Raw genomic sequence first — 14,070 nt, forward strand, 5'->3', positions numbered from 1 at the left:
ACAACATTAGTTCATGGTCATGGGTTGCACAGTGAGTTTGAGGCTAGCCTTGTCTTAAAAAGAGTGTTTAATCAAGTTGAGGTAGCATCTCTTCCAGACTACATCCAGAACTCCAGTTCAGAGATGTCGTTCAGACAGATCCCTTAACACCTTTCTAACCAATTCTTCAGTGTTTGCAGCCCTTACCTGTGTCTGCATGTCTTGCAAGGGAGAGTTTACCCCTTTCCTCCTCCCAGGAATATGACAGATAGGGCATAAAAGATGGATACTTCCTTCTTACAGGTCCCACACTTGATCTGGACTGACCAGAGGCTCCCTTTAGCAGCCAGACTCAGGTCTCAGGCAGCTCAGTTTAGGGAGGAGCCTGACAAGGTGCAGAGGAACCCAGGATGGACTCATGACACTTGTAATACGTTTTTAGCAGCTCCTCTCCATACCCATACCTTGGTGATTTTCTCTGGACATAAGTAGCTTCAATTGTTTCTGAGCACAGCTGTAAATCACGGAAGGTCCCAGGGCCTCTGGTGGAAGTGCCTAAGAGATAAATGAAGTCTGGAACAGCAAAGAGAATGAAGAGCTGGCTCTGGGATACCACTACCATGTTGTGTAGTGAAGGAGAAGGTATATAGGCTAAGGCCCTAAGTATGCACAAGTCCCCTTCAGGCAAGTCACAAGGACCTGGTTTACAGTTACTCCCACCACTCCTTTCACTCTGCCAGGCCAGTGTTCCTCCCAGAGCCCAAGTGAGAGTTCAGACAGCCCTGCTCAGGGTCCAAGATTTAGTGTATATTCCATTATCCGTGAGGTAAAGGGCACTTAACAGCTAAGTAGTGACAGAGAACAAGATTGCTCCTGCTGCTTGATTCTTTTTAAAAATAGATTCAGGGGCTGGAGAAGTAGCTTAAGTCCTTAAGGGCACTGGTTGCTTTTCAGAGGACTCGGGTTCAATTCCCAGCACCCACAAGATAGCTTACAACTGTCTGTAACTCCCAATTCTAGAGATCCTATGTCCTGCTACTGGCCCCTGTTTGCAGGCAAGTAGTGTACAGACATACATTCGGGCAAAATACCCATACACAAAAGTTTAAGAAAAAAAAATTGTGTGAAATGCTATTTGGAATATGGCTATGGAATCATTGCTTCAACTCCAAAGGTAGTCTGAAATCTTAATGTTTCATTAGTCAGTTTTCTTTATTCATTAGTTTGCATATTCGGGTTTGGTTTTGATTTATTTTACTACCTAGGTACCTACTTTGAAACACTGCCTACTGCATTTCAGTTTTGTTTTTCTTTCCTCACAGTTTTTTCCCCTAACTCCATTTTTGTTGGTTTGTTAAAAAGGTTTGTCCAGAGGGGTTGCCTTTATCCGGTTTGACAAACGGTCGGAAGCAGAAGAGGCAATTACCAGTTTCAATGGTCATAAACCCCCAGGTTCCTCTGAGCCCATCACAGTGAAGTTTGCAGCCAATCCCAACCAGAACAAAAACATGGCTCTTCTCTCGCAGCTGTATCACTCGCCTGCTAGGCGGTTTGGAGGCCCTGTGCACCACCAGGCACAGAGATTCAGGTGGGTCCAGAGGTTGATATCCTAGTGGGCTATTCTTAAGTGTGCCATGCTCTTTCAAGCTACATGTAGCCTTCTGTTTTAAGGGGTGTGTGCTCAGAGGAGAAAATACTGGGGAAACTAGGCTGATCCAAGCAAAGTCTTATCTTTCTAATTTTGTCATCACCTCTATTAGAAATCTGTCTATGCACTGAGCATGGTGATTCACACCTGCAGTTCCATCTCTGGAGAGACATAGGCAAAAGGATCAAGAACTGAAGACTACCTTTGACTAGAAAGCAAGCAAAACCTTTTCTCAAGGGAAAGCAAAATGTCTTGTGGTAACCCCTTGATATCAGGGGTTGGGAGAATGGGTTCCAGGACCTCCGCAGGCACCAAATGCAGAGTTGCTCAGCTTTCCTGTAAGATCCTTGCACATCACCTACAGATATCCTCCTGTAGACTGGATGGTTCCTGATACCTAATGCAGTCTTAAGTGCTGTGATGTGTTAAGCACAGACATCATGGGCTGTTTTTTTCCCAGGTAAATTCAGATTGTGATGGGTCATACCTACAGACAGCCCATGGCTGAAGGGGAGCAATCTCATATCCTGAGGCATCATTGTCTTTCTCTTGGGTTGAAAAGGTGGCACCAACTTCACTGGCTGTTAATAGTGCTCTAGTGTGTGGTTCCAGTAATATGGAAATATAATAGTCTTGGCCCTGGACAACAGTAAGAGCACAGCTACTCTTCTAAAGGATGTGGGTTTAATTCTCAGCACCCACATGTTGCATCACAATTATCTGAAACTTGAGTACCAGAAACGCAATTTTGGTTTGTGAGGGCACCAGACACACATATGTTGTGTAGACATACATGCAGAGAAAACACCCATGCACATAAAAATAGATAAATCTATATATTTTTTAAAGTTATGTTAAATAAAATCTTTTGTATCTGAGAAAAGATGGCAGACAACATGTGCTTAGGTAATAATCTGTTTTCTACATTTGATCAGTGACTCTGAAGCAAGCTTTTATCATAAAACTTTCTTGTTAATTTTTTCTTTCCCTTTTACACAGTGTCTAATATACCCCAAAATGGTCTAGAGCTCACTATGTAGCTAATGGGTAAGAATGGCCTCGAGCTGGGCCTCGTGGTGCACGCCTTTAATACCAGTCAAATCTCTGAGTTAAAGGCCAGCCTGGTCTTCTGAGTTCCAGAACTCCTCAGGATTCGTCAAAAACCCCGAAAAACAAACAAAAAAATGACTACAGAAAGAATGTCCTTCAACTTCTGAACCTTCTGCTTTTGCCCTCCAAATGCAAACAGGTCTGCCACTACTGCACCCAGTTTATGCTGTGCTTGGGATGGAGCTTGGGGCTTCATAACTGCTAGGTATGCACTCTGCCAGACTATATCACAGGCTAGTTACATGGTCATATTTATAGCTGAGTGTTAGATGTCTGCTGCTTAAAGACCCTGACCCAAAGAAGAACTAACCGTTTTCCTCAATTCCATTGTCTTCATATTGAAAATGATGTCAGTTGCCAGACTCAGCTAGAACAAAAACAGATCACTAACATAGATGCCAGGATCAGGGTATTACTGCCTTGGGTGCAATGGAAATCCAAATTTAGGTGCCATTTTCTTTGTTATTTTTGTCAGGGCTTGCCTTAGGTGGGTAACAATTTCTTGAGAATTCCCATCTTTGTTTGAAGCAGCAGATCCTGCCATTTCCACATAAGCTGTCTTGGAGAAGGTTATTTTCACCATGTAGCCTTGTAGAGTTCTCAGCATGGCTCTGCTTCCAAAGCTGACCTGCCTCAACCTCCTGTTCTGAAGACAGACTAGGGAGCCATGTGGAAAGAATCAGGCCATTCCACAAGTCTGAAGATGCTGGAGCATTCCCAACTAAGTAGGCAGACAGTTTTATGAAGGAGATGCTCAGGAACAAGACCAGGGGTGCTAGAGGGAAAGAACAGGGTTTGTGTCACAGTCAAGAGGAACAGGAAGAAAGGAAACAGAAGAACAGAAGCCACAGGGAAATAGCAGTGAGGGAGGGAAGGAAGGTCAAGGAAGGAGTTATGAGGAGATGGCAGAAATAAGAAAAGACAGGCTCAGATGGGCAGAAAGCACTGCCCCAGAAGGACACCTGAGTCAGGACAAGATCCTTTCTCCATCAGAGATGATGAAGAGGATCTTAAATGAGAACAGGGAAGGGGAATATTTGTGGTTATCTGAGTCAACGAACTCAGTTCTCAAGTTTTAAGAAGTCCTGCCAACAAGAACAGTTCCTGTGAATGAAGAGTCTGCTGCTAGGCTAGAGATGTGTGTCTGTAATTGCAGCACTGGAAAGACTGAAGCAGGAGAACCTTTAAGATAGTAAAATAATATTCTAGATGTTTTTAATGTACAGTCATCTATGCTGTTCATTAGGGGATTGGTTCTAGAACACCCCTTCAAACCCCTGTCTCACATTCCAGAATCATCCAATGCCCAAGTCCAAATTATAAAATGTTTGCATTGATCTCATACACATCTTCTCTTCAGCTCATTTCTAGATCGCCACATGATTTATACCTAATATGCTATGGTTACCATGGAAACAGATAATATACTATACTGCTCAAGGAATAGTGACCCCAAAAGTCTGTATATGATTAATACAGGTAGAAAATTGTGGGATTTTTTTTGCAAGGAATGTTTATTTATTTATAATTTACTTGATAAACAGTTGTGTCAGTTGCAGATGTGTTTGCTGAAGACATCCTTTGGTTGAAAGAGTGCTTACCTAGCATGTGAAACTCTGGTCCCATTCCTAGCACCACAGAAACTAGGCATGTTAGTACACACTTGCCATTCTATTACTTGGAAGGTAGAGGTAAGAGGACCAGAAGTTGGAGGTTATTCTCAGTTACATATGGAGTCAGAGTCCAGTTATACCTTACCTTAAAAACAAAACAAAACTGAGTGTGCTAGCATATGTGCACTTAGTCCCAATACTCAAAGACAAAGGCAGGTGAATCTCTGAGTTTGAATATTGGGTTCTAGGCCAGCTAAAGCTACATATAGTGATACCCTGTCTCTAAAATCAACAGCATGGGAGCTGGAGAGATGGTTCCATGGTTAAGAAGCTCTTCCAAAAGTCCCAAGTTCAATTCCCACCCCCTACATGGCAGCTCACAACTGTCTGATGCTGTATTCTGATGTGCAGAGTATATGCAGACAACATACCCATATATATAATACATATATGAATAAATCTTTTAAAACAGAAGAAAGAAAAGAAAAAATCAACAATAAAATGAAATGCAAATGGAGAGCCTACAGATCTGTCTGTATCTAGGTCTGCTGTAGTTGCTGTGTAAAAATATAGGTGACTTGGAACTGCAGGCAGCAAGCACCTTTCTAGTTATTGAAAACGAGCTCAGCTTAATATCTCACAGACAGCTGGGTGCCAACCTACCACCCACATCAACAGTACTTTAGTCTTTGTTCTTCGGACTGCCTCTGGACCACAGGCCATCTTGCCACTCTGACGTCCTGCTGCTGGTTATTGAAACCAGTTTTTACAGTTTTTTTTAAAACAAGGCAAATACTATATCTTGGTTCTTTTTTACCACATTGAAACTAGCCCTGAAGCCTTCTTTATCATATTGAAAGTGAAGTATCATGAGGTCCCACAGCCCAGAGTCTGCTATCATTTGGAGCAAATAACAGACTCTGGTTATACTGTGCAGTTGCACAGATGCTTTTTTTTTTTTTCTCAAACATTCTTAAATATGCCTTCTGACCATTTTTTTTCTCATAAAACACCACCAGAGCTCCACTAACACTTTTACTCTTCTCCTTAATCTTACTACTACCACCACGTGTTTTCAACCACATTTTGTTTAATTAACAGTTCACTCTGGCCAGGCATGGTGTACACACCTGTTGTCTTAACACTCCAGAAGCTGAGGCAGGAGGATCATGACTAAGCCAGCATGAACTGTAGACTAAGGTGCCTGTGGTCCAAAAGAAAGAAAAATAGAGTATGGGGAAGAGCCAGGAAGAAGTGTTTGGTGAGGGGGTGGGGGGGGCACTGTGGGGAAAAACTCTTGTGTTGGTTAAGTTGCTAATGGTCCTTTGGCCTTGTTCCTGTCTCCTGAGTTTATAGGCTTCAGTAGCTTAACCTGGCCCTTGTGAGGTGGTTTTAGCCAGCCCAGAGCTAGGGAGACGGAATTCTTGTGCTCTATAGTAACTGTGTTCATACAGCATTGCACACAGCGCTGCAGGACTTTGACCCCTCTGGGAGAAGTATCACAATGAAGAGCTTTAACTCCAACACTTAGGAGGCAGAGGCAGATCTCTGAGTTCAAAGCCAGCCTGGTCTATAGATGAGTTATATCACAGCTAGAGCTAAACTGGGGGGGGGGGGGGGGGGGCAGGGAGAAGAAAAAGAAATAAAGAGGAAGGACTCAATTTGGGGGGAAGCTCCCTCTTTCCCCTACATGGATTCATGTATACACATGCTCACGCACAAAATGCGATGAGCTTCCCTCAAGGAAAGTGACAATGAGTTACTCCCTCAGAGTACTTTCACCTACACTGGAACATATGGAAGAAACTCCCAGAATTTAAGATGTGAGCTGTGGGGTTGAGCTTGTGGCCCAGTACCAGGCCTCAGTTTCTTCCCCGGCCTCACAATTTGGGAAGTAGACAGGGTCTGAGGGAAGTTGGGACAAGAAGATAATAAAGGTGAAATTACCAAAGTACATTATATACATTATGAAGCTGCCACAATAAACATTATTCTTTAAGTTAGTTGACCCACATGGTACCTCAGCCTTGAGCATCTCTAGCTCAGAGGTGCTGGCTGTGTAAGAGGCCCAAGTGTCCTGACATCACTGTATACCAGACCCATCATCTTGGCCCTGTCCATCCTACTTCTTACCCCCGTTGTGCAGGTACACTGCTGGCCTTAACCTTGACCTGAACATGTGCTCTCTGTTTGCTAGGTTCTCCCCTATGGGTGTAGATCACATGAGTGGGATTTCTGGTGTCAATGTCCCCGGCAATGCTTCCTCGGGCTGGTGCATCTTCATCTACAACCTTGGGCAAGACGCCGATGAGGGGATCCTCTGGCAGATGTTTGGCCCCTTTGGTGCAGTTACCAATGTGAAAGTGATTCGTGATTTCAACACCAACAAGTGCAAAGGGTTTGGTTTTGTGACCATGACAAACTATGAAGAAGCTGCAATGGCCATAGCAAGTCTGAACGGCTACCGCCTGGGGGACAAAATTTTACAGGTTTCCTTCAAAACCAACAAGTCCCACAAATAACTCGCTCATGCTTTTTTTCTTTCTTTCTTTTTTTCCTTTTCTTTTTTCTTTTTTTGTACGGAATAGATAATTAAGAGTGAAGAAGTTGAAACTTTTTTGTTAGTGTACAACTCATTTTGCGCCAATTTTCACAAGTGTTTGTCTTAGTCTAAATGAGAAGTGCAAAGGTTTTTATACTCTGGGATGCAACCAACATGTTCAAATGCTTGAAATCCCACAAATGTTAGACCAATTTTAAGTTTCTTAAGTTATTTCCTTTAAAGTATATATTAAACTGAAACCTAAGTAGACTGCATTGACTAACCAGTCACTCTGGATGGTGGTGGAACTGAAGCATGCTTTTACTTCTAAGACTGTCTAACACCTGTTTCATTTGATGTCTCCACAGACTGGATTTAAAACAAAACAAACAAAACCCCCTTTTTTTTTTTTTTTTTTAATTTTATTTCTTAGTTTTAGTTTTTAACCTAAAGATGTTAGACAGATGGGGAGTGTGTTTTTTCTCAACTGCTTCACCATTTTAAGCAATTTCTGCTTTAGTTGACAGGAAATTTGCCCTCCCCAGCATCCCACTGCTGCCCCTGCCCACTCAGTCCCAGTTCGATGATGTTGGGAGCAGCAACAGGGCCCATATTCTGGGCCTCCCACAAGGGGAGGTGGAAGGAGGTTCCACGTGTTGGGCTGAGCCAGGCCGTCCAGAGACACAAAGGTGTTTTGTAAGCCCAGGCACCAATGAGAACGGACCAAAGAGTTTCAGGGCAGCTCCAGTATATTCCAGAGTCAAACCTGAGCTCCAGGCATGCCTGAAGATGCCCCCCACTCCTCTGACATCCTGAGTGTCTGTCCACACATTGCATGCATGGTGCCCACACATCAGATACTGTTCATGCAACTTCCCGAGTTTCCAAGACCATTTAACCTAGCTTGAATGCACAACGATTGCTCTGTTTTTAATGACACAGAAACATTTGAGCATTGTAATTCTCGCATCCCTTCTTGTGAGCACTAGACTTTTTCCAATCTTAGTCAGATTTTTGCTTTGAAATTTTGCTTTTGTATGGACACTCAGCAGAAAAGTACTTCTTGCCAGTTATCTATTAACAAAAACCTTTGATTTGTAGTTTTAAGGATTAACCCTCAAAGTTCTCTTCATAACTGCCTTGACGTTTGGGGTTCTGTTCTGTTAATTTTCTTTTGCTTTTTTGTGTTTTTTGTTTGTTTTTACTTTTGCATTTAAGACCATTAAATTTGATTTTGTTTTGCTCGAGTTTTGTTTTGTTTTTTGTTTTACCTTTTCTTTCTTTTTTGGCTAGGGAAGGGCACAGACAGCCCAGCATTCAGGGAGGAGTCTGTCAGACTTTAAACACTTGCCTCAAGTTTAAAAAGCATTTCTGGAGCTATGGTGTAAGAAATACAGCTATGGATCAATGGTTCTTAACTCGGGAGCTGGTAGGAAAGGTCAGAGGGAAGGTCTTCAGAGCAGATGAGGCCTGACCCCTACAGCCCTCAGGACTGCTCTGATTTTTATTAGTATGTGGAGAGAATGAGAACAGGCTAGTGCAGTTACTGGCAGCTCTTCACTTTGCTGTGAGCCTGGAGTGTATAACAGCAGGCTAGTATTTAGTTCTTGATATCATGGTATGATAGCATTATTTATATATTTGTTTACTTATATATATATACATATAGCTATTTTGTTTCATTCACTTAAGTGGAAAACTGAGCAAAAAGCACAGCCATCTCTAAAGCAGGTCAGTGTGTCAAGAAGCCCTTGTATAATTTGAGGCTGCCTGTTCTCTCCCCCTGCCTCCTTTTCCTGATTTCACTGGAGGGGCTCTTTGCAGTGTTCTCTACCATTGATGAGGTTGCCTCGTGTACTTAGGCTTTGTCCCACCCTAAGTGAGCCAAGTGCTGCTCAGAACCTCACTCCATTCCATAATTCCCAGCCTATAGGACCTGAAACCCAGAAGTAAAGGCTCATATGCCCAAATCTGACCAAAAGGGAGATGGGGGTTCCCTGCTCTGAGGATGCAGAGTGCTCTTCCCTGTGGGACCAGAATGTTCTCTTGTTAAAATAAGCATTTCCAGTTTCTTAGGCCAACATTCTTCTAAGTGAAGGTGGGATTTCCCATCCAACCCTTTCCTGGTTTCTCCTCATTCCTGCAGCCTTAGTATTCCGGAAACGCCTGAAAGGGACTGTGTCTTTAAAGCACCTGGTGCTCAGAGCCAGCACCTCAGTCACTATAACATCCCCACCACCCAAACACCTGTTTAGTCCATAGTAACTGAGAGGAAACAGGGAAATCTCACCAGCTACTAGAGGTCACTTCAAGTTCATTGAAATTCTTTCTGTGTGGTCTCCACTGTCTGGGCAGCATTCTAGATAAAAATCCTAGTCCATTTCTTGATGAGCTTTCTTCGTCTAGAAGAAATTAGCTTTGAAAAGGTATTCCTGAAAGCAATTTTGTTTCTTTGAAAGGACTAGGTGCTGGACCTGGGCTCCTTGGTTCATGACAGCTGGTCAGGCTTGTAGAGAGGGTACATTCCAGAATCCAGACATGAATGTAGCTCAGAGATTAAAGCACTTGTCAAGCATAAGGGAAGCCCTGAGTTCCAGCCCCAGCATTGGAGGAAAAAGTCACAACCCAAGAGAAAGGTTTGTTTTGTTTGGTTTTTTTTTTTTTTTTTAAGCAGAAATTCATCCTGTTTTTATTGAGCAAGTTAAGGGCATTTCTTATGTTGGGAAATCTGATGGAAAAAAATATACCGAGTAGGTAATGTTTATTCATCAGAAATATGGTTTGACCAGTACCAAAGAGGGTTTGACTGAGCTCTCTTGACCTCCTCTGGTAGTGGGTTGTCTGTGGAGTCACCTCCAGCTTCTTCCGACTACTTCTGGTTGGGTTATCTGTTTCTTCTGGAGTGTTTTTTCCCCCCCCCCCCCCCCCCCCCCCCCCCCCCCCCATTGAAACTTCTCTAGGTAATGTGCCAAGCCATCCTGGCTGTGCCTCTGGTCACAGTACTGTGACTGTATTCCCCCCTTTTCCCCATACTCTGATCAGCTACCATCTTCCTTGACTACCTGAGAACCAGACTTCCCTTGGAGTGTGGGATGTGATGCCACTATACTGAATGGGTTCTGTCTCCCTTGAAGTTGCCTTAACCTTTTAGTGGCAGTAATTAGTTAAGGAACTCCTCCTACACAACTTCAGACTGGACCTCCTGGTATAAGGAGTTAAAACTGGAGTCTCTGAGCTGGCATTTAAGGAGAACCCTGCTGGGGCAGAGAAATAAATGAGCCTTCAAGACAATGGCAGTTACCTATCTGGGGTTGCCTCCAAATAATAGCCATTTGTCTATAAAGTAATGTGTTGAAAGGATGTGACCTACTCCAGTTAGGTTTTAGATTTGGAAATCAAAGTTGAAATAACTCAGCTCTTCCAGTTAGCATGTTTCAGCAAGATTTTTATCTCTTTATGCTTTTATCTCTTGATGCCAGCTTTTCTATCTTGGGTGAAAGAATATGAGTATGCTGAAAGGGCCTCTGCCTCCTCCATCCCCAGCACCTTATCCCTTCCTGTCTTCCCAGGAACTGCCTCACCTACTGGGACTTGAGGTAGTTCCTGGGGAGGGACCCCTGGGGTTCATCATACTGAAGGGGTCAGGAATCTTGTTTCCAAACTTTCCTCGAGTACCCCAAAGTCATGAATGCTTACTGTTGAGTGTGGCATTGATGACTTGACACATTCTTAGGGGAGCAACAGAGCATGCGTTTCCATCCTGAATAAGGACCCTCCACCCCACCCCGACCTTTAATAATGATTGTATTACATTTTCCCATAACCTTTTGCTGATGTGGTTCAATTTCTTTTTCTCAGTCATGAAAATATTTATTTATTTATTTATTTATTTATTTATTTATTTATTTATTTATTGCTTGTGAGTCACCAGCTGCCAACTATTTGCATTAGGCTGGTGGAGACTTTGAGAGGACTGTGCTTTTTTGTTCCCCTCCCCCAGAAAGAAGGCTGGTTGGTTGGTTTGGACCACCTCTCTTCCCACATGCTGTTTCCCTCACAATGGCTTACTTTGGGGGAGGGGAGGGCTTCTACCATCTGATTCCCATGTTGTACACTAGATGGCTAGACATTTTTGTATATTAGTGTGTTTTAAGTTATTGATTTGTTTTATATGAAATAATTTATTTTTCAGGTACCATTTTTTTTTTTCATTTTAACTTTGTTTTTACATGGGTTTGTTTTCAATAAAGTCTGACATTGCTGTCCAAAGTCAACAATAAAGTGAATCCCATTGTGTTCTTTTGAGGATGTTTATGTAACTAGCCTTTTAAAGTAATTTTCAGAAAAAGAAAGGTGGGGAACAAAAACCCTTACCTGTTTTCCTTCTCCGATTGCCTTTTTCCCCACTACTTTAAATCCTTGTGAATAAATGTTCTTCAGTGTTTTAGGAAGAAAAAAAAGCAAACCTAGATTTTGATAATCCAGAAGATTTCAGATTAATGAAGCTTTGAAAGAACCATTTTTCGAAATTTCAGTGACGTGTGAATATTTTTTGTCAATGGCTTTCTCAAAGAGAATGAAACTTTTGCACCATTTTCAGAGTTTTTATAGAGATGCCAAATTGATATATTTACATGTAATGGAAACATAAAAAAAGTTTTATTAAACAATTGTTCATAGCTGTGTAGACATTTTAATTCAGCTTCCAAAACTCTTCAAAGTCGTATTTTGAAGATACGGGGTGTTAACTGACGATTCCAAACCAGTCAGTTGTCTGAATACTCAGTTCCTTCCGCAGGTGTCAGGTTTGTGTTAAACATTCTGTTACTGCTGACTGGAATTCTGTGATATTTTGGTAATAAATGAAGTGGGATCATTGAGATGTGACGGTGTAGGGGTGATCGTCTGTGTCAACTTTCCAAAGTCGGATAAAGTACCAGGTGACTTCTTCCCTCAGTGTGCCAGGACCTGGCCGCAGCCTTGACCTAGCCCGTGGACAGCCCAGGTATGCTGTGTATCTGTCTCCCTCAAGACCCTCCGATTTCTGTCCAGATGTTTCTTCCTCATGGAGGAGCCCCAGAGGCTTGGATGGTGGACACCTTCCCCTTCCTTGGGTTGGATTGTAACACAGCCACATTTGAGCCACAGGGATGAAATGGGACTGTTTCAAGTATAACTGTCCATCTTACTGTGTAATTAGGAGCACGGGAACTCATGTGGACTGGGAATGTGATACTTTGGATAGAATGTCTGTCTAGCATGCACTAAGTAAGCCCTGACCTCCATTCCCTGGTGCCACAGAGAGCAAGCCTGGTAGTGTGTGCTTGTAGTCCAGATGCTTGAGAGAAGGGACAGAGAGACCTGTAGTATAGTCAAAGTCAGCAGCCTTGACTATGGAGCACATTCGAGACCGGCTTGGGATACAAAAGGCCTTATTACCTCCAATCCTTCCAAAAAGGGGGTTAGGAGTGCTCCCAGGAAATAATGATCTGGGTCTGGAAAGCAAACTGTAGCTTGGAGACCTGGAAGGAAAACTCAGAAAAGCTTGTTAAAGGCCCTCCTATTTGAACAAACTTGGGAAAAGATTGGGTGAGTTTGTGTGGAAAGTTAGTTTGGTAGAATATACATGGAAGCCACCTTATTAAGGCAGGCCTTTTGGAGAGAGGCCTTATGATTCAACAGTGAACTACACACCCTTAGTCCTGGCCAAATGGTTGGCTATAAACAAGTGTAGAGAGGCTGGGAAATGCCACCAAGGGACTAGGCTTTAGAAAGGCTACAGGTTTATTATCACATATACAGGGGACTGTCTGATTAAACAGGATGCGTGGGATCAAAGAAAATACCAGGGCACCTGAGAAAGTACCTCAATGACCCAAAACCATAGAAGAATCTACTCCCACAAGTTGTCCTCTGAGAGACAAGTGTGCATGATCATACCCAAATTGGATTTAAAAATTAAACTTCAAGTGACTTTCAGCCAGGCATAGTGACATGTGCCATTAATCCTAGCATTTAGGAGGCAGAAACAAGCAATCTCCCATAAGCCAGGCATGGTTCCAGGCACCCAGGGCTACATAGACCATCTCACAAAAAGGGAATAGGAAATTTGTGAGTTAAAGCTAGTCCTGCATAACTGGTTCAGGTCAGGCAGGGCTATATAGCAAAACTTTGGCTTCATAATAAGAAGCCCTATGCTGAGGTACAGATGGTAGCTTCTCAACAACTTTGGGTTCTGGTCAGTCAAGTGAAGAAGTAAACTCGAGGGTGTCCATGTGCTGCCCTTCAGGCAGGAAGGAACCATAAGCCATCAGGTGCAGAGAACAGATGTGCAGAAATGGAAAGGTTCGAGAAATTAAATTCTTCAGAGTGCCTGGCTGTGGGATACATGGTCCTGGTTGACATGGTCATTTCATGGCCTTGAAACTAGTTCCAAATTAGGTTTGTGTTGTGAAGTCATCTTTAAAAATTCAGGGTAGGAGTAGTGCATGCAAGTGAGTGTCATGGGACAGGTGAAGGTCATAGGACAATGCGTAGGATTAGGTTCTCTTCCACCATGTGGGTCCCAGAGGCTGGTCCCTGGAATTGAACTCAAGTGGCATTTCTGCACTCCCATACATTTTTCTTCCCTTCCATGGTTAGATAAGCCTAAGGCCTTCTGCTCTCTCCCAGTGAGTCACCACACCCTTATTTGTTTTCATGTAACCAACAATGGATGGCTTTATGTCCTTAGTGGCTCAAAACACCCATTTATCATTGCCTGGTTCCATGAGATGTCTGTCTGGGAACTGGATTCTGCAACCTGTACACCAAAATTAGAACAAGGATGAGAGGTTAGCAAGGTCCCTGCTCAAGAATGAAATAGAAATTCATGAGGACTTCTATAATGCAAAGTGAATGTAGCATTAGATATATTATAAACATAATTTTCTATTTTTATTAGGCTTTTTATGTTATGAGCATTCTGCATGCATGCATGTCTTTGTACCACATGTATGCCCAGTGACCATAGATGCCAGAAGAAGATGTCAGACCTCTTGGAGTCAGGGAATTGAAGATTGTTGTAAAGTACTGTGTGGGTGCTGAGAGCTGAATCTGAGCCCACTGCAAGACCAACAAGTACTCTTAGCCCACGAGCCGTCTCTCCCACCCAGTAAGCTTAACGCTTGGTTCAGAAT

General features: G+C 42.9%; 1 protein-coding gene across 1 annotated transcript in view; it reads left to right on the forward strand.

The window, feature by feature from the left end:
• Elavl1 (ELAV like RNA binding protein 1) overlaps window positions 1–8,139 on the forward strand; it is a 42,712-nt gene extending 34,573 nt beyond the window's left edge. The window contains exons 5-6 of the mRNA XM_076923727.1: window positions 1,342–1,567; window positions 6,548–8,139. Coding sequence (XP_076779842.1) covers window positions 1,342–1,567; window positions 6,548–6,872 — 551 coding nt within the window. The 3' untranslated portion in view covers window positions 6,873–8,139. The remainder of the gene's footprint in view (window positions 1–1,341; window positions 1,568–6,547) is intronic.
• Window positions 8,140–14,070: the final 5,931 nt, after the last annotated feature.

The sequence above is a fragment of the Arvicanthis niloticus genome, chromosome 24, assembly GCF_011762505.2.
Source record: "Arvicanthis niloticus isolate mArvNil1 chromosome 24, mArvNil1.pat.X, whole genome shotgun sequence".
NCBI classification, from domain to species: Eukaryota; Metazoa; Chordata; class Mammalia; order Rodentia; family Muridae; genus Arvicanthis; species Arvicanthis niloticus.